The sequence below is a fragment of the Pongo abelii genome, chromosome 10, assembly GCF_028885655.2.
Source record: "Pongo abelii isolate AG06213 chromosome 10, NHGRI_mPonAbe1-v2.0_pri, whole genome shotgun sequence".
Classification (NCBI taxonomy): Eukaryota; Metazoa; Chordata; class Mammalia; order Primates; family Hominidae; genus Pongo; species Pongo abelii.
In genome coordinates, this window is record NC_071995.2 from 20,017,577 (window position 1) to 20,045,232 (window position 27,656).

General features: G+C 39.3%; 1 protein-coding gene and 2 pseudogenes across 24 annotated transcripts in view; all 3 read left to right on the forward strand.

The window, feature by feature from the left end:
* PLEKHA5 (pleckstrin homology domain containing A5) overlaps window positions 1–27,656 on the forward strand; it is a 242,398-nt gene that overhangs the window by 158,999 nt on the left and 55,743 nt on the right. For 12 of the 24 annotated variants that reach the window (XR_008511852.2, XM_054526907.2, XM_054526913.2 and 9 more), the window contains one exon: window positions 23,406–23,486. The exons of the other annotated variants lie outside the window; for them this stretch is intronic. Coding sequence is in view for 11 of the 12 variants with exons in the window: in XM_054526907.2 (XP_054382882.1) it covers window positions 23,406–23,486 (81 nt within the window). In the remaining variant the exon portion in view is untranslated. The remainder of the gene's footprint in view (window positions 1–23,405; window positions 23,487–27,656) is intronic. 24 annotated transcript variants of the gene reach the window in all.
* Window positions 71–18,523, forward strand: LOC134759492 (serine/arginine-rich splicing factor 11-like; annotated as a pseudogene).
* Window positions 15,811–20,004, forward strand: LOC100443913 (serine/arginine-rich splicing factor 11-like; annotated as a pseudogene).

The window sequence follows — 27,656 nt, forward strand, 5'->3', positions numbered from 1 at the left end:
AATAGAACTCTTAAATATAATACAATTTTTCAGGCTTCTCAGCTATTTCAGTCACGTTGAATTAATAACATGACTTTTACAAGCGATAGAATATGAAATCCCTGACCAGGTGGATTCAGGAATTCCATAATAAACAAGGAGAAAGGACAGGTGTGGAGGTAAAGAGGGATACAAATGCTGGGTCACCTGAAATTGAGAGCCTAAATTCTCTAGACTTCTTTCTTCTTATCCCATTAAAACACCTACTCCTTGAGGCTTATCTCAGCTTGGAGCTGACCTAATTAAAGGAACAGACACCAAGCTGTGAATTGTCTTGTTGGAAGGCAAGAAGGAGGGTGAATGTAGTGTGCTCTGTATTCCTAAAGGGGAGTTAAAGGTGTGTGAAGTTGGCTGGATGCGATGGCTCATGCCTGTAATCCCAGCACTTTGGGAGGCTGAGGCAGGCGGCTCACGGGAGGCCAGGAGTTTGAGACCAGCCTGGCCAACATGGAGAAACCCTGCCTCTACTAAAAATACAAAAATGAGCCAGGCGTCACAGTGAACGTCTGTAATCCCAGCTAGTCGGGAGGCTGAGGCACGAGAATTGCTTGAACCCAGGAGGTGGAGGTTGCAGTGAGCCAAGATCATGCACCACTGCACTCCAGCCTGGGCTACAGCGCAAAACTCTGTCTTAAAAATAAAGAGACAGAGAAAGAGAGAGAGGGAGGGAGTAAGGGAGGAAGGAAGATGGGTGAAGTGTGTAGTGGAGATGATTTGCAGTTGCCTGTCCTTATTCCCTGTTTGCTGTGTACCTCCAATGTTTGGTCTTTGCCAACAGGTATAAAGCCAGTTTTATAGGAGGCTCACATTCCTAGCATTACCTCAGTGGTGGCACCAGGTGTGCCTGGTTGAGGTGAATGTTCAAAAGTGAAAATGGCAATGGGCTGGGTGTGGTGGCTCCTGCCTGTAATCCCAGCACTTTGGGAGGCTGAGGCAGGTGGATCACCTAAGGTCAGGAATTTGAGACCAGCCCAGCCAACATGGCGAAACACCGTCTCTACTAAAAATACAAAAATTAGCCGAGCGTGGTGGTGCGCACCTGTAATCCCTACTACTTGGGAGGCTGAGGCAGGAGAATCACTTGAGCCCTGGAGGCAGAGGTTGCAGTGAACCAAGATCACACCACTGCACTCCAGCTTGGGTAACAGAGCAGGACTCTATCTCAAAAAAAAAAAAAAAAAAGAGAGAAAGTGGCATTGAACAAGGAGTGACTCAGTTTTTATAAAATGCTCTATTAATATTTAATTTTAATTTGTTGGGAATTTTTTGTTATTAGACATAATTTCTTTCATTGAATGCGTTTTTTATATAAATCAAGCCAAAACTTATTCTAACTTGTTTCAGTATGTCCAAACTTGACTATTTTATCAAATAAAGAGGTTACTGTGGAAAATAAGACAAATGCTTTTATATTTATATTTGCCTGTTTGAAACAAAGCAGTAATGTGCTACTTTAAATTAGTTGTATTTAAAGAGGGATTTTGCATTAGGATAACCCTTTGAAAGGTGTTAAATCATTTTCCTTATTTTAATTTTTAAAAGTAACACACTTTTGTTAATATAAAATTTATAAATTTTCCACAAAACATTTTTATCAGCATTTTGGCTGCTGGAATGCTTTAAAAATCAGCATTTCATGTATCCAAATTCCAGATCTTCAATCCAGAGATTGAGGCTGTTGAAATTTAACCACAGTGTATATTATGCACTTTGTATATTATGCACTAGAAAAATGCATCTTCCTTCAAAATTCTACACTGCCAGAAAGCTGCTAAGATACATGGGAAGTAAAAAACTCCTTTGTATTTAGAGCTGCAAATAGTCCTAAAAAATAGGTTTAAAAAACAATGATATAAACATGAATCTGAAGTTACCCAGCATCTCTGAAAATAAACCTTGTGGTTTACTGTAATTTATTACTGACCTCATTGAATCAAAGCTTGCAGAGACATAGAACTTCAGAAAATTTTAGAAAAGGACAGGTAAATATATCAAAAACACCACCATATGCTAAGATGCCCTTCCTCAATCACTTTCCCAGGTCAAGATTGTGTTTTATCCCTTTACCTAAATGACCTAGGTCTCGTTGAGGTTCACGTTCCCATCACTCCTCTCAAAGAAAGCTTTGTTGAACCTTTTCTACTGCTCCATGCTTGTGGTCCTGCCAGTGACTTCTAAACATCCCCATGTGTTATTGATCTTCTCTATTCTCTCAACATGTCACCAAAGCTTTTCCAGTAATTTATCTGAAGTAAAGCTATTCAATTTTTGAAGTTTGTGATAATGAGAAGAATTACAGAATTGTTTGAATGATACTTTGTGTTTGAAGTAAGAATATTTTGATAGCAAAAATTGGGCCATTTTTAGGTAATAATTAGACAGCATATGAAAACATGGTGGAGACTGCCCAAAAACTCAGATATACTTAAATGTATGTACCCTTAAGGTTTCCTAAAGAAAATCTCTCTTTAAATAATTTTATTAAAAATTTATGATTTAGATAACTTTGAATTTTAATAAAATTTTTCATTCAGCTCAAACATTTCCAGCTTTTAATCTTGTTACTGCCAGTAGCGTAACATTTTAGAGTACCAGGTCTGTTGTTTTTGTAGGGATTATTGGTTCCCTGGATTTATGAATTGATTCATCAGTTTTTTATAACCACAAATTTGAGAGTGAATTATAAAATCTAAAAGAGGAAAAGGCTCTGGTCACATTTTATACTATATATCATAACAAATGAACATGTACTAATCTAGTCTCACTCTAACACTTATTCTGCCTCCCCTAATAAATCATCAGAATAACCCAAGACCAGCAACAAAATGTAGTTTTCCTCCTGCCCCTTGTGAGGTATTACAATAATCAAAAGCAAAACTGTAATTTCTTTAAATTCTGTTAATCGCTGTCACTATTCACAAAAAACATAGACCCAAAGAGTATTCTCATAGTTGCTTCAGAGGTCAGCTCATTTCTGGTGCTACTGGAATGTTTAATAAAAAATAAAAAATAAAATTGCCTTATCTGAAAGTCTACAGATTTACATGTTAAACAGGCAATCCAAATATCTTGACTTCTGGTGCCTGTAACTTCAGCAATATAATTTGATTCTCACTGTCACCGTTTATGAGGATGAATCATGTATTAAAGTGGTTTAAAAATAACAATAGATATACTAATTACATGGTAGAATTTTCTTCAGTTTTTTGTTTCATTATGAAGTACACTATTACAGTTTGTTTATGCTTCCATAGCCCAGTTAGTGTATTATTCAAAGTCCACATTTATATAAGACTAGCCCTGGTTTATTTGTCATTTTTGTGAATTTTAAGATAGCATAGGCCCAAAGTAGAACCTGTATACATACAGTAATCCCAACTATATATTTTATGTACCTCATCCATGCTCTATGTAGAGAATGAATAAATACATAATATATCAGTAACTCCTTTTCTTCTCATCCAGCTTAGTTGTTGCTGAATATTGGAGACACTTTTGGTTACAGTTTAAGTGAAACTTGCCAGCTTCATCCTAAAATGCATCTACTGAATGGATTTAACATTTATTAGCTTTTTCCATGTTTATTTTTCTGCCTAACAGAATATAATAGGGAGGGAAGCCATAAGTAAAGTGTTGCCCTTGCTGTGTACTTGCCAGGAGGTTGGAAGTAAATTTCGGATTATCAGCAGTTAAAGTGGGGTCTCCTCCCCTGAAGAATGAAATATCCTGTTGTAGTTCTTTGAAAGTGCCATAGTGGCTGGTGTTTATTTTATGAGGGAAAAAGAAAATTTTGAAAAAAATTTTTTTTCTTAACAGGGCAGATCAAGCATAAGCTGCCCTGCTGAGCAATCATTTTATGATTAGGAGTCCCTAAAAGGTTCCACAGAGCCAACTATAAGTCATTTGTTTGAAACTGGAGTAACAGGTTTCCATAGGAGCTGATTGTAGCCAAACCATTTGATGATATTTGGTTGTAAGATAGAGAAGAAGGAGCACACTGGTGTTTTGGCTCCTGTACCCTATTGGTTATTAAGGATTTTTAATAGTATCCCTGGTGGTTAGATTCCCAAGCCAGGCCATGAAAGATAGTATTTTACCCTGTGTTATATCTGAAGACCAGACTAACAGTATCACACACCCTAACTACACTGAAGAAAACATGTCTCTTAAAAATGTATTCAGTGGCTGGGCGCAGTGGCTCACGCCTGTAATCCCAACACTTTGGGAGGCCAAGGCAGGTGCATCACCTGAGGGCAGGAGTTCGAGACCAGCCTGGCCAACATATAGTGAAACCTCATCTCTACTAAAAACACAAAAATTAGCCAGGCCTGGTGGTGGGCACCTGTAATCTCAGCTACTTGGGAGACTGAGACAGGAGAATCACTTGAATCCGGGAGGTGGAGTCAGAGGTTGCGGTGAGCCAAGATCACGCCACTGCACTACAGCCTGGGCGACAGAGTGAAACTGTGTCTCAAAAAAAAAAAAAAAATTACTCAGTGGCCAGGCACTGTGGCTCATGCCTGTAATCCCAAGACTTTGGGAGGCCAAGGTAGGTGGATCACCTGAGGTCAGGATTCCAAGACCAGCCTGGGACAACATGGTGAAACCCCATCTCTACTAAAAATACAAAAATTAGCCGGGCCTGGTGGTGTGTGCCTGTAATCCCAGCTACTTGGTAGGCTGAGGAGCAAGAATCACTTGAACCTGGGAGGCAGAGGTTGCAGTGAGCCAAGATCATGCCCTGCACTCCAGCCTGGGTAACAGAGCAAGACTCTATCTCAAAAATTAAAAAAAAAAAAAAAAATGTATTCAGTGTGCGAACCTCAGATCTTAGGAACATGTATGCCTTCTTCAGCAGATCTAACACTGGGAGTAGGGACTTGAAGTTTCTCAGTCTTGTCACTTACTAGATCTACACTAGTTTCTAGTTCTTGGCTCCTGTAGCCTGGACCAGGACTGGTTGGGCTGAGCAAAAGAATGAAATTAGCGTTTAGAAACTAGACCAGGAGCTGAAGACAGGAAGCAGTCAAAAACTCTGCATGAGTGAAGAGGTAGCACTTTTTTGATCCAGGCATGAAAGGAGTATTAATAGGAATGGGGAAGTTGGAACGTGTTTCCCTGCATTTTCCTCACCTCTGTTTTAGCTTTTCCTTCCGTTTGTTTCTTACTCTTTTTCTTTCTAACATTCCCTACTAGTGTTTGAAGAGCAGTTGTGAGGGAACTTAAATGATATTCCCCTTTTCCTTTTCCCTAATAACCTTCCTGCCAGGTTTTCAAGTAGGCAGTGATAACAGAACGTGAGATATTAGGAACTGTGACTACAAAGTATGTAAGTGGAGATGTGCAGAAGGATCCAGAGACTTAGAGCAATGCTTCACATGCTTTTGGTAAGCATGCTCCCTACTGTGGGTAAACCAAACATGTACCAACCCCCTAGAATTATGATATTCTACTGCAGTAACCAGCCTCTTCTTTTAACATCAGATAGCTAAAGGACCTTATCCTCAAAGTCATGGAAAAGCAGGAAGTTTTTCATGACAAATCAGTTTGCCATAGTACAGTTAAAAAAAAAAATACAGTTCAGGCATACCTGTGTATTCTTTTTTGCATGAAAATGTTTAAGGTTTGCCAGAGTCAGTAGCTAAATCCTTCTTCATAATTTACCAGTACATTTTTTTTTTTTTGAGAATGAAAAACATTTCATGTTTATTTGGAGATCCAGTCGATTGGGGATAGATTGTCAACAGAGTCAGCACCTACGTATGTGTCCTTTTATCAGTACATTTTTTAAAAAACAATTATCAAATTCTTGTGAGGAGGGTAAGAAAATCTTTTTTGGGCTGAGCATAGTGGATCACGCCTGTAATCCCAGCACTTTGGGAGGCCAAGGTGGGTGGATCACCTGAGGTCAGGAGTTTGAGCCAGCCTGGCCAACATGGTGAAACCCCATCTCTATTAAAAATACAAAAAATTAGCCAGGCGTAGTAGTGCGTACCACCTGCTACTCGGCAGGCTGAGGCAGGAGAATTGCTTGGACCCGGGAGGCAGAGGTTGCAGTGAACCAAGATCGCACCACTGCACTCCAGCCTAGGCAACAGAGGGAGACACCATCTCCAAAAAAAGAAGAGGAGTAGGAGGGACAGAGATAAAACTCAGAAAATTCTTGAGCAGGATATGAAATAATAATAATGTCAGAACTGTAAGACTAAATGGATAATGGATTAGATTAGAATTTAATATGTGTCTCTTAAATTGGCCTATTTAGTGCTCTTACATTATTATCATGGGTCTGTTCTTAGCAGTAATCTGTCCCATTTTTTTAGCTTTTTTTTTTTTTTTAACCTATCTCAGTGCTAACTGGGGAAGATCTCCGTCTCTTGGTGTCCTCTCAACTGAGAATTCGTTTTCATCTGTTCTTCATTTTACTAGCTGTCACTGTGTGAGTCTTCATTTCTAGCCCTGCTGGGTTTCTCCCAGAAAGCAGAGTTTGTAGTGTGGGTTCATTTGCAGGGAGTTTCCTTTGGGAAATGATATCAAGGTATGAGAGAAGAGAGTAAACAAGGAAGGAAGGGGTATATTATCAACTGCCATGGGCAACTTGGGCCTTATGGGACTGATTGACGCCTGTTGACAAATGAGTAGAAACACTGCAGAATTACCCAAGTGAACAATAGAAGTGGGAAGCATTTGTGCTGGCTCCCATCCTCCATTGATGAAGGGTTGCCCTGTGAGACTAACTCACCACCACATTGAGTTTATGCCTATGTGGATTTCCTATACACAAAGTGGTTGACTCAGCAATAGCTGGAAAAAAAAATGTGGAGAGGGGCAAAAAAGCTGTCCAGAACACCTCTCCACAGTTTCAGTTATGTATCTCTAGTTGCCTGTGGAGATCTCCATTTGAAATTCCTGCCTTCAGCACATCCTCAATGTACCCAAAACAAAGCTTGTCTTTTTTTTTTTTTTTTTTGAGACAGTCTCACTCTGTTGCCCAGGCTGGAGTGTAGTCGTGCAATCTCGGCTCACTGCAAGCTCCACCTCCCAGGTTCAAGTGATTCTCCTGCCTCAGCCTCCTGAGTAGCTGTGATTACAGGCACCCACCACCACGCCTGGTGAATTTTTGTATTTTTAGTAGAGATAGGGTTTCACCATGTTGGCCAGGCTGGTCTCGAACTCCTGCCCTCAGGTGATCCACCCGCCTCAGCCTCCCAAAGTACTGGGATTACAGGTGTAAGCCACCGCACCTGGCCCAAAGCTTGTCATCTTTATCCCTCAAGTCCCTGACCAAAAAGCTAAAGCAAAAAAATAAAATAATAAAAAAAAAATGGTTCAGAATATCAGTTGCTCTTAACTTTGGTCATGTCACAAGCATTTATTGAATACATCTTCCTTCAGAAGGAACTCACTGGGCTTTGAGAGCCATCAGCACTCTTGCTTTACTATTTGCTTAGACCAGGAACTTAAGGCTGGCACCTTAAAACCCCCAGCGGAAAAGAGGATAACACATAGAGAAAGTGAAGCAGAGTCTCCTCTACAGGCTATGGCTGGGACAGCCTGACACCAGTCTTTCACAGTCTGACTGACTGATGAAGAAGAAGAAAAACAAGTGGCAGAATACCTGGAAGGACCGAAGGTATGACAAGCCTCCTTGGCATCCTACCTGCCGCTCCATCACTGTAAGGATGGAGATTTTCCAAATTTGTGAACATGACAGAATTAAGTCAGACAAGTGCCTGGAGTTCTATTATGTTCTCCTAAAATCTTGTCTGCCCAACATCAGCATGTATTAATGTTAAACTGATAACTTTAAACTGGAATTAAATGTACTTTAAAAACAATTTCACTGAAAATGGAAAAATCATGAGATTCTATAGAACTGTCTGAACAGATTTTTTTTTAGCTGATTACATGTTGGCATGGTGTTTGCTCAGGAGAACAAAGGCTACCATAACACCTTATGTATATGAGATCCCTCATTACCATTTAGTCAGCAAATCTTGGCAATGCTTCTCCTGAATCTTTAGTCAGCAAATCATTTAGCCAGCAAATCTCTGTAATGCTTCTCCTGAATCTTTGCATGCACATAGCAGTATTCCTGGTCTCACATCTAGATTTCGTCATGTATCCCGTTTTATTGTATAATAGTCTTGGATATTCCTCATCTTAATTTCCCTGGCTTTGGATAATAAGTTTGTTAACTATAAGCCTCCACTCTCACATTTGTAACAGAGTAGTAATGTGAACCTTTAAGGGTTGTTAGGGATTAACTGAGGTAATATCTATAAATTTCTTAACACAGTAAGAGGAACTAGTAAGCCCTCGGTAAATGGGAAGTCTATGACTGCTGAAATTGAAATTAGGTCCAGTTGCTCATTTAATCTTCCTAAAGCTCCTGCCACATTATGTCTTTTAGCCAACTCAGGAAATTTCACAGACTCCTTTTACCTTACAAAAAAAAGTCTCTTTTTGTCATTTAAGCCTTCAGTCTTCCACCACCACGCCACAACTTGTGAAATAATTCCTCCCCCATAAACCCATTTCTCCAGCCAGTGACTCACCATTTCTCAGATACTTCCAAAGCACTCCGTTCTCTGCATGGTGTACCTGTGTAGTGCCTGTTCAACCTTATTGTGTAAATATCACTTTACAGTTCACAAAGCACCATCCTATACAACATCCCACTTGTTTCACATACACAGGCTCTGCGGCATACGGACCAATTACCTTTATCCCCATTAAATCAGATTCCATGACTTGCCCAAAATCATAAGCTAGGGTGAAAACCTTGTATTACTGGATTTTCTTTCATCTTTTAAAAATTCTGTTTTAACTTCCTTCAAAATTAATGGGTCATTCTGTTCTTAGAGTTTCAGGCTGCTGTCTTTGTTACCGGAGGAATATCAGCTTCTAGCTATGGTTCTAACAAGACAGCAAAGTGAAAACAAAATGTCCCTACCTATTCTAAAATGCATAATAGTTATACAATCCTATTTTTATTTACAAAATATTATAAATACTATTTTACAGTTACAAAATTATAAAAGTAGCTCATTATACCAGGCTTTGCTTCTGTCTTAATTTTACAGTAGGTTTTGCCTGTGTCTTAATTTTATGTACATTTTTCAGCAAGTTTATTCATTCTGCAAAGATTTATGGAACTCAGGATGCAAAGATAAGGCATGATGCTAATGCCCACAATGTAGAATTCTTGTTCAAAACTTAGAAGGAAATAAGGTTGAATATAAATGCCAAAAACATTTCTAAAATTGACCTAAAGGTGTCATTATGTTGTTGAAACATAAGCTGATAAATCTTTGAATTAATGGTAGGAATTCAGCTACTCAGTGCCATTTGTAACTTTGTAAGAACACAGTTAACCATTGATAAAATCCAGATCCTTCTATCTAGAAGTTATTTTAATTTTGATTTAAAATTTGGACAGATGCGGTGGCTCACACCTGTAATCCTACCACTTTGGGAGGCCGAGGCGGGCGGATCACCTGAGGTTGGGAGTTCAAGACCAGCCTGACCAACATGGAAAAACCCCATCTCTACTAAAAAAAAAAAAAAATACAAAATTAGCCTGGCGTGGTGGCACATAACTGTAATCCCAGCTACTCAGGATCCTGAGGCAGGAGAATCTCTTGAACCCAGGAGGCGGAGGTTGTGGTGAGCCGAGATCGTGCCATTGCACTCCAGCCTGGGCAACAAGAGCAAAACTCCGTCTCAAAAATAAAACAAAATTCAAGTATATTTTAGAATAGATTTATCCATGGCAAGAACAAGTACCTTTTTGACTAACAGAGATGTAAGATTTTCACTTCAGGAATGTTTTTTCACTTAAAAATGGTAGATTTTAGTGTATCCTTAAAATATTTGCAAAGAAGAAAATGTGACAATTTCAAACCTTATGTTCACAGTAAAAGATTTGTTTAATTGATCTTGAGTTCTTTTAATATTTCCTGTTTCCTGTGGATGCCAGGGATAAACATAGTAGTAGCCTTGCTTGAAATTAAAGAAACGGTGATTAGGAAAAGGCCATTAAACAAGGAAAATATATTAAGCTACTGAAGTAAAAAAAAATCAGATCTGTAAAACTTATCCGTAGCCAAATGTAAGTAAGTTATTTGGAATGGCACTAGCCCAGGCCTTCAAAGTTTGCTTTCAAATACACCACAAGTACATAATCTATCTTCCTTGAAGAAAAGGGGAAATATTATAAAGTCTAGCTATATCTTTAAAAATATTGTTGATTCTTATGACTATATAACAATAGTAATGTTTGCAGGTTTTACTTATAGGAAAAACATATGATAATTTATTCAAATTACTTTAAAACTTCTGAAGTAATCTCAATAACCCCTTCAGTTATAAAGAGACTTATTTACATTCTTCTGTTACTGAAGTCACTTCAAATTTTCCTGCTTCCTGTTGAAGAGTGGTTTCAATAGGTAGCATACCCTTCAATCTCAGGTTCTTGGACTTTCAGATGTGCCTAGAGAGAGTGGAAGGCAAATTTACATTGTTATTATCTAAATGACGTATTTATAAAGACCCCCACATTCCCTAAAGCCTCACCCTGGGCATGTCAAATTCTTTAGCTTTTTAGTTTTGCTGCACATCTTAAGAGCTTATTGATGTAGACACAGGAGGACATTCTTGAGAAAATGGAGTATTCTGTGATTACGCTGTGGGGTTTTTTGCTTTTGTTAAGACAGATTCCCAACTGAAAAAATCTTTTCTGAAGAAGTCATTAAGAACTCAGGAAAAAGTCCCTTTTCCACTTAAATGGAAAATGACAGCAAGAGATGGGTCTTCTTAGTTAACAGTGAAGGACAGAAGCTCTGCTCTGTATCCACCCAGACTGTTCAAGAAAAAGGAACTATTAGCACAGAATTCAGACTCAAGTAAACTAAGTTACAAGACAGCTTGAGCAAAGGTTTCCCCTTCTGCAAATGAGTTGCAGATCATGGGGAAAATCATACTTGCTTTACTGGTCCTCTCTCGCCCAGGCTGGAGTGCAATGGCATGATTTTGGCTCACTGCAACCTCTACCTCCCAGGTTCAAGTGATTCTCCTGACTCAGCCTCCTGAGTAGCTAGGATTACAGGTGCCCACCACCACACCCAGCTAATTTTGGTATTTTTTATTAGAGACGGGGTTTCACCATGTTAGCCAGGCTGGTCTCGAACTCCTGACCTCAAGTGATCCTCCCACCTTGGCCTCCCAAAGTGCTGCTGTTACAGATGTGAGCCACTGCCCCCAGCCTACTGGTGTAGAATTTTTAGACCTGGTATCTAATATGATAGCCACTAGCCACATGTGGCTATTTAAATTTGTAGTTACATATATATATAAGTAAAAACATTTCCTCAGTCACGCTAGCCCCGTTTCAAGTAGTCAATATTGAACTACACAGATGTGGAACATTTCCATCATCACAGAAAGTTCTGTTGGACAGCACTGTTCTGTATGAATTTTTTTTTTTTTTTTCTGAGACGGAGTCCTGCTCTGTTGCCCAGACTGGAGTGCAGCAGCGCCATCTCGGCTCACTGCAACCTCCATTTCCCGGGTTCAACTGATTCTCCTGTCTCAGCCTCCTGAGTAGCTGAGACTACAGGCGCACGCCACCGCACCCAGCTAATTTTTGTATTTTTAGTAGAGACGGGGTTTCACCATGTTGGCCAGGCTGGTCTCAAACTCCTGAACTCAGGTGATCCACCCACCTCAGCCTCCCAAAGTGCTGCAATTACAGGCGTGAGCCATCGCATCCAGCCTCTAGATTATTATATAAACTTTTAAGAGAGCAATTAAGCCACTGCTTAATCACTTATTATATTTAAAGGGAATATGGAGAATTAATTTTTCCTAAGGATGAATTATATGAATGACCACCTTGGCTCTGCTCACTACTCATCTCTTTTCCCCCTCCCCAAATGATTCAGGAGCATCTTACCTCATGAGTTAGAATATCCTATTTTTTCTGAGTTCAGAGTTGGTCTAATTTCTCCAGAGATAGATTTGAAACAGACATTTAAAAGCTACTAAAGTAGCTGGCACAGTGGCACAAGGCTGTATAGTCCCAGCTGCCAGGTAGACTGAGACAGAAAGATCACTTGAGTCCAGGAGTTGTGGGCTTTTGTGCACTATGCTGATCAGGTGTCCACGCTAAGTTCAGCATCAATATGGCAACCTCCTGGGAACGGAGGACCACTGGGCTGCCTAAGGAGGGATGAGCCAGCCCAGTGGGAAATGCAGCAGGTCAAGACTTCCGTGCTGATCAGTAGTGGGATCACATCTGTGAATAAGCACTGCACTCAAGCCTGGGCAACATAGTGAGACCCCGTTGTTTTTGTTTTTTTTTTAAGATATCCTTTCTTTGACCTTTTTTTTTTTTTTTTTTGAGACATGATCTGGCTTTGTCACCCAGGCTGGAGTGCAGTGGCAATCATGGCTCACTGCAGCCTCAACCCCCTAGGCTGAAGTGATCCTTCTGCCTCAGCCTCTCAAGTAACTGGGACCACAGGCCTGCACCACCATGCCCAGCTAATTTTTTGTAGGGGGGGGGGGGGTTCACCATGTTGCCCATGCTGGTCTCGAACTCCTGGCCTCAAGTGATCCACCTGCCTTGGCCTCCCAAAGTGCTGGTACTATAGGCGTGAGCCACCGCACATGGCCGAGACCCCATCTCTTAAGAAAAAGAGTAACTGACCGGGCACGGTGGCTCATGCCTGTAATCCCAACACTTTGGGAAGCCTGAGGTCAGGCGTTCAGGACCAGCCTGGCCAACATGATGAAACCCAGTCTCTACTAAAAACTCAAAAATTAGCCGGGCGTAGTAGTGGGCACCTGTAATCCCAGCTACTCACGAGGCTGAGGCAAGAGAATCGCTTGAACCAGGGAAGTGGAGGTTGCAGTGAGCTGAGATTGCGCCATTGCACATCAGCTATTAAAAGGGGGTTAAAATCTCTTAATGCTATATCTTATACATAGACAACAAGAAAATATTTTAATCTAGATCCAATACTTGTGTTTACTTAATTTGAAGTTTTTTATCTTTGATAGTTGTGCAATTACCTTGATCAGTATCTGATATCAACTCATCTGGACCTTGAAAAATTCTTTGGCAGTCATGTTTACTTGAATTGGTGCCAGGATAGGACCATGGTTCACAAGCCTAACTTCTCAGAACTGACAGTAAATCTTCCGAAAGACAAAAACAAAGTACAATACTCAAGGCTCTCTTTCCCCCAGTCCCCAATAAGAATTGCCAGGGCCCAGACCTGTAAAGGTTTTAAATCCCCATAGGTAGTTTTATGGGGGGGCCTTTTTTTTTCTTTTGCCAGATATGAGAACTACACCAAAGAAAGGAGAAAAGTCAGCTGGGTGTGATACCTCATGCCTGTAATCCTAGCACTTTGGGAGGCCAAGACGGGTGGATGCCTTGAGCCCAGGAGTTCGAGACTAGCCTGGCCAACATGGCGAAACCCCTTCTCTCTTTCTTTTTTTTAAATTTTTTAGTTAGAAATGAAAAAAAGAAAGAAGTCTAGGTTTTCTGAAACAAGCACTGTCTTGGTGCTGCCTTTTTTCATGTGTGGACACGTAGAAAGTGAGGATATTTGTACAGCACCTTGAAACAAATAAGCAGGAGGTGATGTCATGAGCATTAGCCCTGCAGGAACCAGACTAGGCCTTCTGAAGCTGAAGTGGTCCTTGTCCCCACACCTTGTAACCCATTTCCAGCCCATGGGTGTCAGTTGGGAAATTCTGCACAAGATCCTAGCAGATGTAATTACATATAATTCAATGGTTTTTGATGATGGGGTTTTAAAATCAAGTTATTCGATAGGCGGGGCGCAGTGGCTCACGCCTATAATTCCAGCACTTTGGGAGGCCGAGGAGGGCGGATCACAAGGTCGGGAGTTCAAGACCAGCCTGACCAACATAGTGAAACCCCGTCTCTACTAAAAATACAAAAATTAGCCTGACGGGGTGATGAATGCCTGTAATCCCAGCTACTCAGGAGGCTGAGGGAGGAGAATCACTTGAACCTAGGAGGCAGAGGTTGCAGTGAGCCAAGATGGCACTGCTGCACTCCAGCCTGGGTGACAGCGAGACTCTGTCTCAAAAAAAAAAAACCCAGCACGGATGGCTGGGGCCTGTAATTCCAGCACTTTGGGAGGCCAAAGCGGACAAATCACCTGAGGTCAGGAGTTTGAGACCAGCCTGACTACCGTGGAGAAACCCCGTCTCTACTGAAAATACAAAAAATTAACTGGGTGTTGTGGCACATGTCTGTAATCCCAGCTGCTCCGGAGTCTGAGACAGGAGAATCGCTTCAACCTGGGAGTCGGAGGTTGCAGTGAGCCAAGATCGCGCCATTGCCCTCCATCCTGGGGCAACAACAGCAAAACTCCATCTCAAAAAAAGAAAAAAACTATTTGAAGACTGGGCGTGGTGGCTCTACTAAAAATACAAAAAATTGGCTGGACTTGGTGGCGCACGCCTGTAATCCCAGCTGCTCGGGAAGCTGAAGCAGGAGAATCGCTTGAACCCGGGAGGCAGAGGTTGCAGTGAGCTGAGATCGCCCCATTGTACTCCAGCCCAGGCGACAGTCCGATACTCCGTCTAAAAAAAAAAAAAAATCAAGTTATCCATATTTGCCCAACAGACCTCAAAACTGCTGAAGAGGCCAGGATTAAGTATCAGATTTTCTAGATAGTTTTTCTAAACATTTGGACTTAGAAATTTCAAGTAAAAATGTGTTTTGTTGTGAACAGAAATACACCGGCATTATTACCTAAGTGTATTTCCAAGATGTTGCCGCGTATGTTTTCTTATTTACAGCTAGAGTTAATTATGAAAATTGTGGGGTTGGAGGCGAGGTGGGGGTGGCCGTTTGTTTTCTCGTGGTCTCCAACTAGCGTGCTCTCTTCCCCTCCCCCGCGGCGTGCAGCGGGGTGGAGAAAAGGTGGCGACAGCGACTGGAGCAGCAGAGGCTGTAGCAATGGATACCCACCTCCCATGAACCGGTTCCTCTTCCCCCTCCTCGCTGTGTGTTTGATGTGTTAAAGCAAGAGCGAGAACGCGAGCAGCGCCATGAGCAACACTACCATCGTCCCCAGCACTGCGGATCCGGGCCCCAGCGGCGGGCACAGTAGCGGAGGTGGTGGCGGCGGTGGAGGCGGCGGCATCGAGGTAATAGGTGACTAATCTCCCCGAGCGCTAGCTCTGAGCAGATGCGGACTCTCTTCGGTTTCCTAGGCAAGATCGACGAACCACACCTCTTCCCGCCGGATAATTCACCTTTGCCAATCTCAATCTCGTTAAGTTCCATGATCCAGACTCAGCGGTTGTCGCACCATGTCTGACAAACACTGTATTCCTTGACAGAGCTTTGATAACGTACCATATGCAGAAGGAGTTATTCCTGATAAGGCTGAGGCTTGTCTCTGTTGGCACCAGCTAATGCAATGGCAGGTCTTCTGCCTGGTGTTGGGCTCCTGCCTACTCCTAACCCACTTACTCAAAGCAGCTGTTCCACCGGCTGCTTTGGGGGCTCCTACTCTTGTTCCTGCCCTTGCTGCACTTGGGCTTCCTGGAGCAAACTTGAACTCAGTCTGTTGCCACAGATCAGTTGCTGAAGCTTATGAGTACTGTTGATCCCAAGTTGAAGCATTTTATCCCAGAACTTTGGGAGGCTGAGGCGGGTGGATCACTTCAGATCAGGAGTTCAAGACCAACCTGACCAACATGGTGAAACCTCGTCTTTACTAAAAATTCAAAATTAGCTGGGCATGGTGGTGCATGCCTGTAATCCGAAATACTTAGGAGGCTGAGGCAGGAGAATCGCTTGAACCCTGGAGGTGGAGGTTGCAGTGAGCCGAGATCGTGCCATTGCACTCCAGCCTGGGCAACGAGCACAAAACTCTTGTCTCAAAAAAAAATAGAGGAAGCTATGAAAAGAGTACAAGAAGCACACTCCCTAATTTCGGCTGCTATAGAACCAGATAAAGAAGAAAGAAGGTATTCAAGATCACATTCTAGGAGGAGGAGGACTCTCATCTTCTAGACACAATCAAGGAGCAGACTGAGAGAGTGATTACATTGTAAGTCTAGGAGTCGTTGATGATTCAAAAGCCCAAGACACAGAAGATCTTATTCCAGAGAGAGAGGTAGAAGTTCAAGGAGCACATCAAAAACGAGAGACAAAAAGAAAGAAGACAAAAGAAATGTTCTAAAACACCCCCAGAAAGTTACAGCACAGCTAGACATTATAGAAGTACAAACAGAGAGACAACAACGAAGAAGCAGGAGTGGAACAAGATCTCCTAAAAAGTCTCGGTCTCCTAAAAGAAAATTGTCTCTCTCACCATCCCCTGGGAAACATAAAAAGAAGAAGAAAGATAAAGAAATAGGGATGAAAGAGAACGCTCAACAAGCAAGAAGAAGAGTAAAGGTAAGGAAAAGGACCGGGAAAGAAAATCAGAGAGTGATACAGATGTAAAAGTTACACGAGTTTATGATGAAGAGGAACAAGGGTATGACAGTGAGAGAGAGAAAAAAAGAGAAGAAAGCAATAGAAGCAGGTTCTCCTAAAACAAAGAAACGTTCTGTGGAAAAGGGAACTGGTGATTCACTAGGAGAACCCAAAGTGAATGGGAATGATCATCATGAGGAAGACATGGATATGAGTGACTGAATGTTGCCTCTATGGGAATCCAGCTGTATACATGCATCAGTGTCATTCCTTTGTGTGATTTCTGAATGTTGTATTTGTTCATCGCAACCCTAGATGCATATAGCTCTGAGTTATTAATGGTTATAAAGCTCTTGTTATTGATATTACTTATTTACATCAAAAAGCTTTTAGAAAATGGTATGACATAAGCAATTCTTGTGAATTTATGAAATCTGATGGTGTAACCCATTTTACTGTTGGTGCTGCTTCATAACAAAAATGAAAAGCTACATGCATCTACAGCAAGAATAGATTGTTTATGTCATATGATTTCCTTTATTAAGTTCATTTATAGTACTTACAGAATTTTATTCGTTGCCATAATAGAGCCATGTAGGAAATGCATGTTATTGTGGCAAGAATATCCTAAATGTCATTAAAATCCTCCAACATGATGGATCTACTTATGGTCTTGTTTGTTGACATGACAAATTAACATTTCCATCTGGAAATGAGCATTTGAAATGATAATCCAGCTAGGCACGGTGGCTCACGCCTGTAATTTTAGCACTTTGGGAGGCCGAGGGGGGCAGGTCACCTGAGGTGAGGAGTTCCAGACCAGCCTGGCTAACATGGCGAAACCTTGTCTCTACTAAAAAACACACATACACACACACACACACACACACACACACACACACACACAAATTAGCCAGGCATGGTGGTGCATGCTTGTAATCCCAGCTACTCCGGAGTCTGAGGCAGGAGAATCACTTGAACCCAGGAGGCGGAGATTGCAGTGAGCCGAGATTGCGCTACTGCACTCCAGCCTAGGCAACAGAGCGAGACTCCATCTCAAAAAAAAAAAAAAAAGAAATAGATAATCCTTTAAGCCTTGTAGCAAAATGTTTGTGATTTTGGTTTGACTTTGAATGGTTATTATGCACTAACCTTTTTTGATGGCTAATTAGGGTTTAATTACAGAAACAAGATTTCAAGTAAAACTGTCTTTGGCAGTGAGTAAATAGTATATTTTGAAGTAGAGTTGTATAGTTTTTCATAAGATGTTTGGGAATTTTTTTTCCTGAAATAATTTATTCCACATCTACATCAGTGAAAGCAATCTACCTATCCTGAATCCATCTTAAAGAAAAAAAAAAAACTCATCTCTTGCCCTTATTTTGAATTTTCCACTCTTTCATTAATTTATTTGTTTTAAACTCAGTGTTGGAAATTGACCTTCATATGCTTTTAAAATAAGACAAATTTGACTGGGTATAGTGGCTCACACCTGTAATCCCAACACTTTGGGAGGCCGAGGCGGGCGGATCACCTGAGGTCAGGAGATCGACATCAGCCTGGCCAACATGGTGAAACCCTGTCTTTACTAAAAATAAAAAGATTACTGGTAGTCGCCTGTAATTCCAGCTACTCGGGAGTCTGAGGCAGGAGAACACTTGAACCCGGGAGGTGGAGGTTGCAGTGAGCCTAGATCGTGCCACTGCACTACAGCCTGGGCGACAGAGTGAGACTCTGTCTGAAAAAAAATAATAAAATCTCAAGTTGTATAAAACCGATAAATTTGTGTTACTGCAGTAGTAGTCTTAGGCACACAGTGATTTCATGTTATATATGCAAAGTAGTTAGGCAACTGCTTTCTTTGTTACAGACATTTCAAGCTCCACTTTGTGCAGTAAAAACAAAAGTAGGCTACATTCTGTGCCATGTTGATGTACAATTTCTGAAATTATTTTACAAGACTTTGATAATAAAACCCTTAAACTTTAAAAAAAAAAAAGAAAATTGTGTAATGCCTGAATCATACATTTTCATTCCTATTATTATGAAATAATCTGCCTTTTATAATAGCTTTATAATTTAACAATTAAATGTAAATCTGTATTACCTATTACTTCAAAGAAGGAATTAAAGCAAGAAGCAAAGCATTTAACTCATTTCAAGTGAATCCTTAAAACATCCTACGTGTACTATTTAGTCTTTCCTCTGATTCCTCACAACACAATATGTAGACTGTTAACACCACTCTTAAAATGGTTTCTAGGATTCTCATATTCAAACCAGAAGTGAATTATGTGTATTCTTTTTTTTTTTTTTTTTTTTTAAAGAACTTGAAGGCCAGGCTCATGCCTGTAATCCCAGCACTTTGGGAGGCCGAGGCGGGTGAATCATCTTAGGTCAGGAGTTAGAGACCAGCCTGACCAACATGGTGAAATCCTGTCTCTATTAAAAATACAAAAATTAGGTGAGTGTGGTGGTGGGCACCTGTAATCCCAGCTACTCAGAAGGCTGAGGCAGGAGAATTGCTTGAACCCGGGAGGCGGAGGTTGAAGCGAGCCAAAATGGCACCATTGCACTCCAGCCTGGGTGACAGAGAGAGGCTCCCTCTCAAAAAAAAAAAAAAAGAATGCAGTCTAGGCACAGTAGCTCTCGCCTGTAATCCCAGCACTTTGGGAAGCCAAGGCGGGTGGATTGCTTTGAGCTCAGGAGTTCAAGACCAGCCTGGGAAACATGGCAAAACCCCATCTCTACAAACATTAGCTGGGCGTGGGTTTTTTTTTTTATTTGGTTTCCCAGTGCCTGTAAAAGTTATGCTTACTCTATACTGTATTCTGTTAAATGTGCAATAGCATTATGTCTAAGAAAAAAAATCCTGTATTGCTAAAAAACACTAACGATCATCTGAGCCTTCAGCAAGTCCTAATCTTTTTGCTAGTGGAAGGTCTTGCCTCGATGTTGATGCTTGCTGACTGATCAGGGTGGTGGTTGCTGAAGGTTGGGATAGCTGTGGCAGTTCCTTAAAATAAGACAACAATGAAGTTTGCTACATCAATTGACTCTTCTCTTCATGAAAACATTTCTCTGTAGCATGCAATGGTGTTTGAGAACATATTGCCCGTCGTAGAACTTCTTTCAGAATTGGAGTGGGGTCGGGCATGGTGGCTCATGCCTATCACTTTGGAAGGACAAGGTGGGAGGATTGCATGAGGCCAGGAGTTTGAGACCAGCCTTGGCAACATACCAAGACCCTGTCTCTGCAAAAAAAAAAAAAAAAAAAAAAAAAAAAAAAAATTAATTAGCCAGGATTAAAAATGTACATGCCTATAGTCCCAGCTACTTGGGAGGCTGAAGCAGCAGGATCGCTTGAGCCCAGGAGGGGAGGTCAAGGCTGCAGTGAGCTGTGATTACTCCACTGCACTCCAGTCTGGGCAACAGAGCAAAACTCTGTCTCAAAAAATTAAAAAAAAAAAAAAAGTAAAATTGAACTGAATCCTCTCAAACTCTGCCGCTGCTTTATCAACCAAGTTTATATATTGGTTGATATATATATATCAACCAAGTTTATATATTCTAAATGCTTTGTTGTCATTTCAACAATGTTCACAGTATCTTCACCAGGAGTAGATTTTATCTCAAGAAAGTACTTTCTTTGCTCATCCATAAGATGCAGTTAGATGTAGTTCATACTAAAACTCAAGTTTTAGTATGAGATTGAAACAATTCACTCACATCTTCAGGCTTCACTTCTGATTCTTTTTATTTCCACCACATCTGCAGTTCCTTCCTCCACTGAAGTTCCAAACCCCTCAAACTCATTCATGAGAGTTGGAACCAGTGTTTTCAAACTTCTGTTAATGTTGCTATTTTGACCTCCTCTCTTAAATCACAAATATCTAGTATCTAGAATGGTGAATTCTTTCCAGAAGTTTCTTCTTTAATTCACCCATATCCATCAGAAGAATCACTATCTGTAGCAGCTAGAGCCTTATGAAATGCATTTCCTAAATAATAATAATTGAAAGTTGAAATGAATCCTTGATCCGTGGGCTGCAGAATGGATGTTGTGTTAACAGTCGTGAAAACCACATTAATCTCCTTATATGTTTCCATCAGAGCTCTTGGGTAACTAGGTTCATTGTCAGTGGGCACTCATATTTTGAAAGGAATCTTTCTTTCTGAGCAGTAGTTCTCAACAGTGGGTTTAAAATATTCAGTAAACCATGCTGTAAACAGATGTGCTATCATCCAGGCTTTGTTGTTCCGTTTTTGGAGCATAAGCAAGGTAGATTTAACATCGGGATTTTCACAATAGTAAATGAGCGTCGGCTTCAGGTTGAATTACCAGCTGCATTAGCCCCCAACAAGAGTGTCATCCTGTTTGATTCTATTTGAAGCTTTGGAGCCAGGCATTGACTTCCCTTCTCTAGCTATGAAAGTCCTAGGTGGCATCTGATTCCCATACAAGGCTATTTCATCTGCATTGAAAATCTATCATTGAATGCAGCCACCTTCTTCAGTTATCTTAACTAGATCTTCTGAATAACTTGCTGCAGCTTCTCCATCAGCACCTGCTGCTTCACCTTGCACTTATGTGTTATGGAGATGGCTTCTTTCCATAAACCTCAAGAACCAAACTGCCAGCTTCCAACTTTCCTTCTGCGGCTTCCTCACCTCTCTCAACCTTCATCGGATTGAAGAGAGTTAGGGCCTTGCTCTGGAATAGGCTTTGGCTTAAGGGAATGTTGTGGCTGTTTGATCTTCTCTTCAGACCACTAAAACTTTCTCCCTATTAGCAACAAGGCTATTTTGCTTTCTTATCATTTGTATGTTGACTGGAGTAGCACTTATAATTTCTTTAAACAACTTATTTCTTTGCCTTCTCAACTTGGGTAAATGTTTACCACAAGAGGTCTAGTTTTTGGCCTGTCTCAGCTTTTTGACATGCCTTCCTCACTAACCTTAATCATTTCTAGCTTTTGATTTAAAGTGATAAGCATGCAAGTCTTCCTTTCACTTGCACTGTTAGAAGCCATTGTAGGGTTATTCATTGGCCTAATTTCAATATCATTGTGTCTCGAGGAATAGGCAGACCCAAGGAAAGGAAGAGAGATGGGATAACGGCCGGTCAGTGAAACAGAACACAACCTTTATCGATTTCACCATCTCTTATGAGCGAGGTTCCTGGCTCCCCCAAAACAATTATAAAGGATGAGCCAGGAGGATTGCTTGAGCCCAGGAGTTTAAGACCAGCCTGGGCAACATAATGAGGCCCCTGTCTCTACAAAAAATTAAAAATTAGCTGGGCATGGTGGCATGTGCCTGTAGTCCTAGCTATGCGAGAGGCTGATGTGGGAGGATTGCCTAAGCCTAGGAGTTTGAGGCTGCAGTAAGCCATGATAGGGCCACTGCATTCCAATCTGGGCAACAGATCACCATAACAGTAAGAATTTTTTGTTTAACTGATGTGTTGTTCCAAATACCCTTACATTTAATTAATAAGTTTGACAAAATTAATTAATTAATCAGGTTGGTGGTAAAGTAACATGAGGGAACTACCTGGGTAGATGGAAACATTCTGTATGTTTTGATTGTTACATATATGAATACTTTTGTCAAAAGTCATTGATGTACAACTAAAATTTGTCAATTTATTCTTCAGTGAAGTTTTTTTTTTTAATATCCTCACTTCCAAAAAGCAGTTGTAGGCACAGAGATTTAAAAATAAACGGTCTAGTCTGAATGAAACTTTTAATTGGGATATTGTTAAAAGATAAGCATGTGTTTTTATCACTTAATTGACTAAAAAGTAGATTAAACCAGTCACAAGAGGTTTCTAATTTGATAACTAAACAAATTTTATTGGCAATTAGACTGAAAATATAATTGTCTAGAAAAAGTTTTAAGATTTAGTTTTTTCTTACATTATATTAATATTTATTAATTTTGAGATTAATGAACTTTTGTTGTAGACTTAGCTGAATCAGTAAAGTAGCATTTGTCAACCACGATAGAAATGCTTATTTTCTATATATGAAAGATGAAAATTACATAAAGTAAATGTTACAAATTACCATTATAAACAGACCTGTCTACTTACAAATGGTAAAGCTTTCTTGGCCTTTTACTATATACATCATGATGGTCTTTTGAGTGCTTTAACTCAAGTACAGAGCCTGCTAAAACAAATATTTTTCTAGAGGCAGTAATTAAGTACAACATAGCTGGAAATGTTAAGCTTGGTTTCAGACTTCCTTTTTAGAAGCTGAGGAGACATACCAAGTCTCTGCTGAATAGGTCTTAGTTTGCATATCCTTGAGTAATTCTACATGTGGTATTATACTGTGAGAAAATCCAAAATAGAGTGTCTATAAATGTCAAGATTACCTTTAATAAAATATGTGATTAAGTGACACATTCAGTATATTATATTTTAATATTTGTAGAGAACTAATGTTTTATCACCTTACACAGAACTGAATATCATTTTCAGCTTTATTACTGAATTCATAATCAATTAAATTATACCATTTTTCTCCTGATTGTGTAGGTTCTCGCCCTTTAGTTTACCCTTTGAATTATGATTTATCATCTATTTTAGTATATGTAGAAATATTCATTAATTGACTATATTGTGATTGTATGTATGAAGTAGAACTAGTTGTGACAGTGTTGCAATTAGTAGTTTTTTCTTGGAAGTATTTCACAGCATTTAATACTTGTTTGAAATGGTTTATATGAATTAAATCTGTACAACCATGGGGTAAAATGTAAACAACTGCACTATTAGGAAGATATTAAAGTAGAGGCTATATTTACAGTGTCGTCTTTCAAATCTAGCTATGCTGTAAACTGATGTTTGCTGTATGCTCCTCCTGATTTGAAATAGATGAAAGAAAATGAACCTATTATCACCATGGTTCACACAATGATTGAGAACTCGGCGCTAAGACCCCAACTGTACCAGCAAGTAAGGTCTTGGACAGTGAATGATACTGCTTTATCATCTGCAAAATCCCTCAGTGACAGTTTTGATTTATTCTCAGATTTACTCATGACATCAGTGTTTTTCTTATTTTATTTTTTGTTTATGTTTATTTGGAAAACCACAATTCATCCATGCTTTTCAAGATGCTGCAGTATTCTTAGCATGGCTTCGCTGAACATTTTGCTGTTGAATATTAAATGTGCCATTTTCCTAAAGTTTTTGTGCAGAGTATTTGATTGATATGTACTTGGAGGTCTGCAGTACATTTGCAAAATTACTAGATCTTCATATGGTTTTATTAACTTTAAAAGCATTATACCTATTTTTTAGGGAAAAGACTTTGTAAAAATATTTACTTTCAGGGGTAGCCCTCCACAACTTCCCCCAACCTAGTGTTTTAAGAATACGTTATATTTGTATGGGCGTTATTTAAATCTAGTTTCTGTACCATGGTATGGTAAAACTTAAAGATAGCCACTTTTTAACATACCGGGGGTATTTTGTCACTGTATTCTTACCATTCTCAAGCAGTCGTCAAGACTATCATAAGTTACCCTATTGTTTTTTATTCAAAATGTGTGTCATGGAGTTGGCTGGCTTTAACTTAGGAACCTTAGTAATCTGCAGATCTGCAAAAGAAGTCATATATGTTTCTATCAAATTTTTGTGTATCTCATGGTCTAAATGTTTCTAGCTATGTGTTTCTCAACATCAGCTTCTTCCACTTCAACACCCTCAAATTACTCTGGCGTATGACCTTTACAATCTTTAAAAATCATGCAGAAGAAGAAAATTAACTAACATGAAAAATGAATATATATTTTGATTAAAATATATAAGGCACCTAGTAAAAAGAACAACTTTGAGCTCACAGTGGCTTTTAAGGCCTCTGTTTGGTTTAGTTGCCATGGGATCTGCATCACAGGGCCATGTAACTGAGGAATGGATACAGTTGATCAGAGGGTGACTTGTATTTCAGCACAGTTTTCAAAATATTTAAAGTATATTATTAGATGACTGAAAATAGTCTCAAATTTGCAATAAAGAGATTAACAAGCTATTAAATATTTAAAGTTAAACAGCTTTACTTATCAAAAGAAAATGGAATCTTTCAATTCTTAAAGTCACCAGATTATAGACCTTGGTACTCTATTCCAAAGTACCACACCGAGAGTCTTAATACTTACTCCAAAACTGATACCTTCTGCAGTGTCTGAAGCTGTCAGTAAAATATATCATCATCTATATGATGCTAAATTGACATGAGATCAAAGGGATTTTGTTATAATAGGTTATGTTTTTATCACATTTTGCATATTTTAGATGAGAATGGTAGCCTGGATTTCCTGTTTGGTTTGATTGGCTTTTTTTAATATATAATGCTCAACATTCATGGTTCATGATGCAGAAGTCTGATAGTTTAAATTATTCAGTTGCATTAAAAGTTCTAATTGGGGTTTTCCCAAAATGTGAAGATCTGAAATGGGAAGGGCTGGGGGTGGGGGGGAAAGTGAAGATGTCTGAGACTGGCACATTATAGCATCACTGACCTTGAATACTGAAAGAGCAATAGATTTGTATAAATATTTCTTTATATTAATATGTAAAAGAAAACTAAAATTGTACAGAACAGAAAGATCTGAATGTCTAATGTCAGCAGCCTTGCCTGGGCATGGCTGAGTCACCAGTTACCAGGAAATCAGTGTTAACTCTCAGTGCTGTTAAGGCTAGGGAGTCTTCAAACTGTCTTATTTTTATTCAGCCACTAGTAAAGGACTTAATTATTATGCAGGGCATCCTTAATAGATTAAAGTGACAGCCTGACACATTTTTTAAACTGTGTTTATAAATTTGCACAAACTGAAATTATATTTTATTTTTCTCCAGGTTTCCCTCATGATGTTATTATCCAGGGAAAATGTACTGCTACAGTTTGCTTTTCTGAAGTTGAATGACAATGTTGTATTAATAAGTTCTTGATATTTAGCTAGAAATACAATGGCAAAATGTTTTATAACCTATTTTATTCTGAATCATAGCCACTCAGTTTTTGGAAATGTTTGCATCTTTCTTCCTTGGAGAACACTCAAGAAATTACCTAGGCAGTAATTTTCTTAAAATTGGTCAAATAAAAAAGACTTAAAACTGAATCCAGTCTTGGTGAGGTGGCTTATGCCTGTAATCCCAACAATTTGTGAGGCCAAAGCTGAAGGATCGCTTGAGCCCAGGAGTTTGAGACTAGCCTGGGCAACAAAGCAAGACCCTGTCTCTGCAAAATGTAAAAAAATTAGCCAGGCGTGGTAGCATACACCTGTAGTCCTAGCTACTCAGGAGGCTGAGACAGGAGTCCGAAGCTGCAATGAACTGTGATTACGATTACACCACTGTGCTCTAGCCTGATGGGTGACAGAATGAGATACTATCTCTTTTTTTTTTTTTTTTTTTTTTTTTTTTTAAGCATTCTGTATTCTACACCACCTTTCACAGTTACATTTTAGGACCATAGTTTTTATAACATGATTAATACCAGTGAAATTAATCACCTGATAGGTAATTTGTCCTAAAAGATGCAATATCAACAAATGCCTATAGTCCTATGAGCATTTTTTGCCATCTATGGATATAATGTCTAATTTTATCAAATTTTAAAATATTTCCCCAAAACTCCTTTTTGGAGTTTATGTATTATGTTCATATACTCTAAAATGTATATAGTCCACATACCTAAGGGATATTGAAGTTAAATTTTAATTAACATGAGTAACTTTGTTTTAATGCCAAGACAGCTTTATAAAAAAAGAAACTATCAGATACTTTAAAAGGTTCCGACATCCTAAATAAAATATAACACATGTCCTTATGTAGTTAATAAAATCTATATAATACACTCCTCAACCTGAAGTTGGAGCACTGCACCAGTTTATGTAATTACTACATAGCCCATTTTTTCATTTGCTTTTCTAGTGTTGCTAAGGTACTTCGAATGAAGTATTCAAACCAAACCTTTTTTTTTTTTTTTTTGGCTAAAGGTGTATTTGAAAAAAATGATAAACAGTGTTACCATGAACTTAAATATGCAAAACTTGAATTAACCAGAATGCTCATGAAATTTACTTTTTTTTTTTTTTTTTTTTTTTTTGGTAGGGCCGGGGGTTGGGATGAGGGGTCAGGATTTTCATGTTGAGGACGAAATAGCAACCTTTTCAGTTCTATGAAGGCGTTTTTTGTTTGTTTAAGGAAAAATTTTGTTTTCTTATGCTTTTCTTCTGTCGTAAAAGCAATGTGTGGGGAGAGGTTTAAGGATTTGGTTAGTTGATGTCTAATGAATATCTTTATTGAATAACTTGATAAAAGATTTAAAGAAAAATTTCAGTGGTACTAAAAGTAGAAATACCACAAAAATCTGATTGATATGATATTTATATGGCTATAAAGGATATATCACTCTAAAGTTGTAACTACAGTAGACATTTTTCTCTATTATGATATGCTAACTGATGTAAAAATAAATCTGCAATAAGAGTCCCCAAATAAAAATAGTATATCAATATCCTAAAGATTTACTATAAATTACTAAGTTTTCACTTTAATATACTAATATTTTTTTCTGTTAACTCTGAGATATAGGGTACATTTGATATTTTAATCTAGATGAAACACTGTCCGCTAGTTATATTCAGATTCTGTAGTCTAGTAAAGCTGTTTTGCATTTAACTTTAAATATTAAGCAAACTACGGCCGGGTGTGGTGGCTCACGCCTATAATCCCAGCACATTGGGAGGCCAAGATGGGAGGATCACTTGAGGTCAGGAGTTCGAGACCAGCCTGGCCAACATGGCCCCCGTCTCTATTAAAAATACAAAAATTAGCTGGGCATGATGGTGCACGTATAATCCCAGCTAGTCTGCAGGCTGAGGCAGAAGAATCACTTGAACCCTGGAGGCAGAGGTTGCAATGAGCCGAGATCGCACCTCTGCACTCCAGGCTGGGCAATAGCGAGACTCCATCTCAAAAAATAAATAAATAAATATTAAGCAAACTATATTTGAACTTTTAGTAGCTTATGACCTTTCATCTTTAATTTGTTATAAATATGAAAATGGAATTTTGGCATTGTCTTACATTTTTTATCATAGATCTACCTATTTAAAA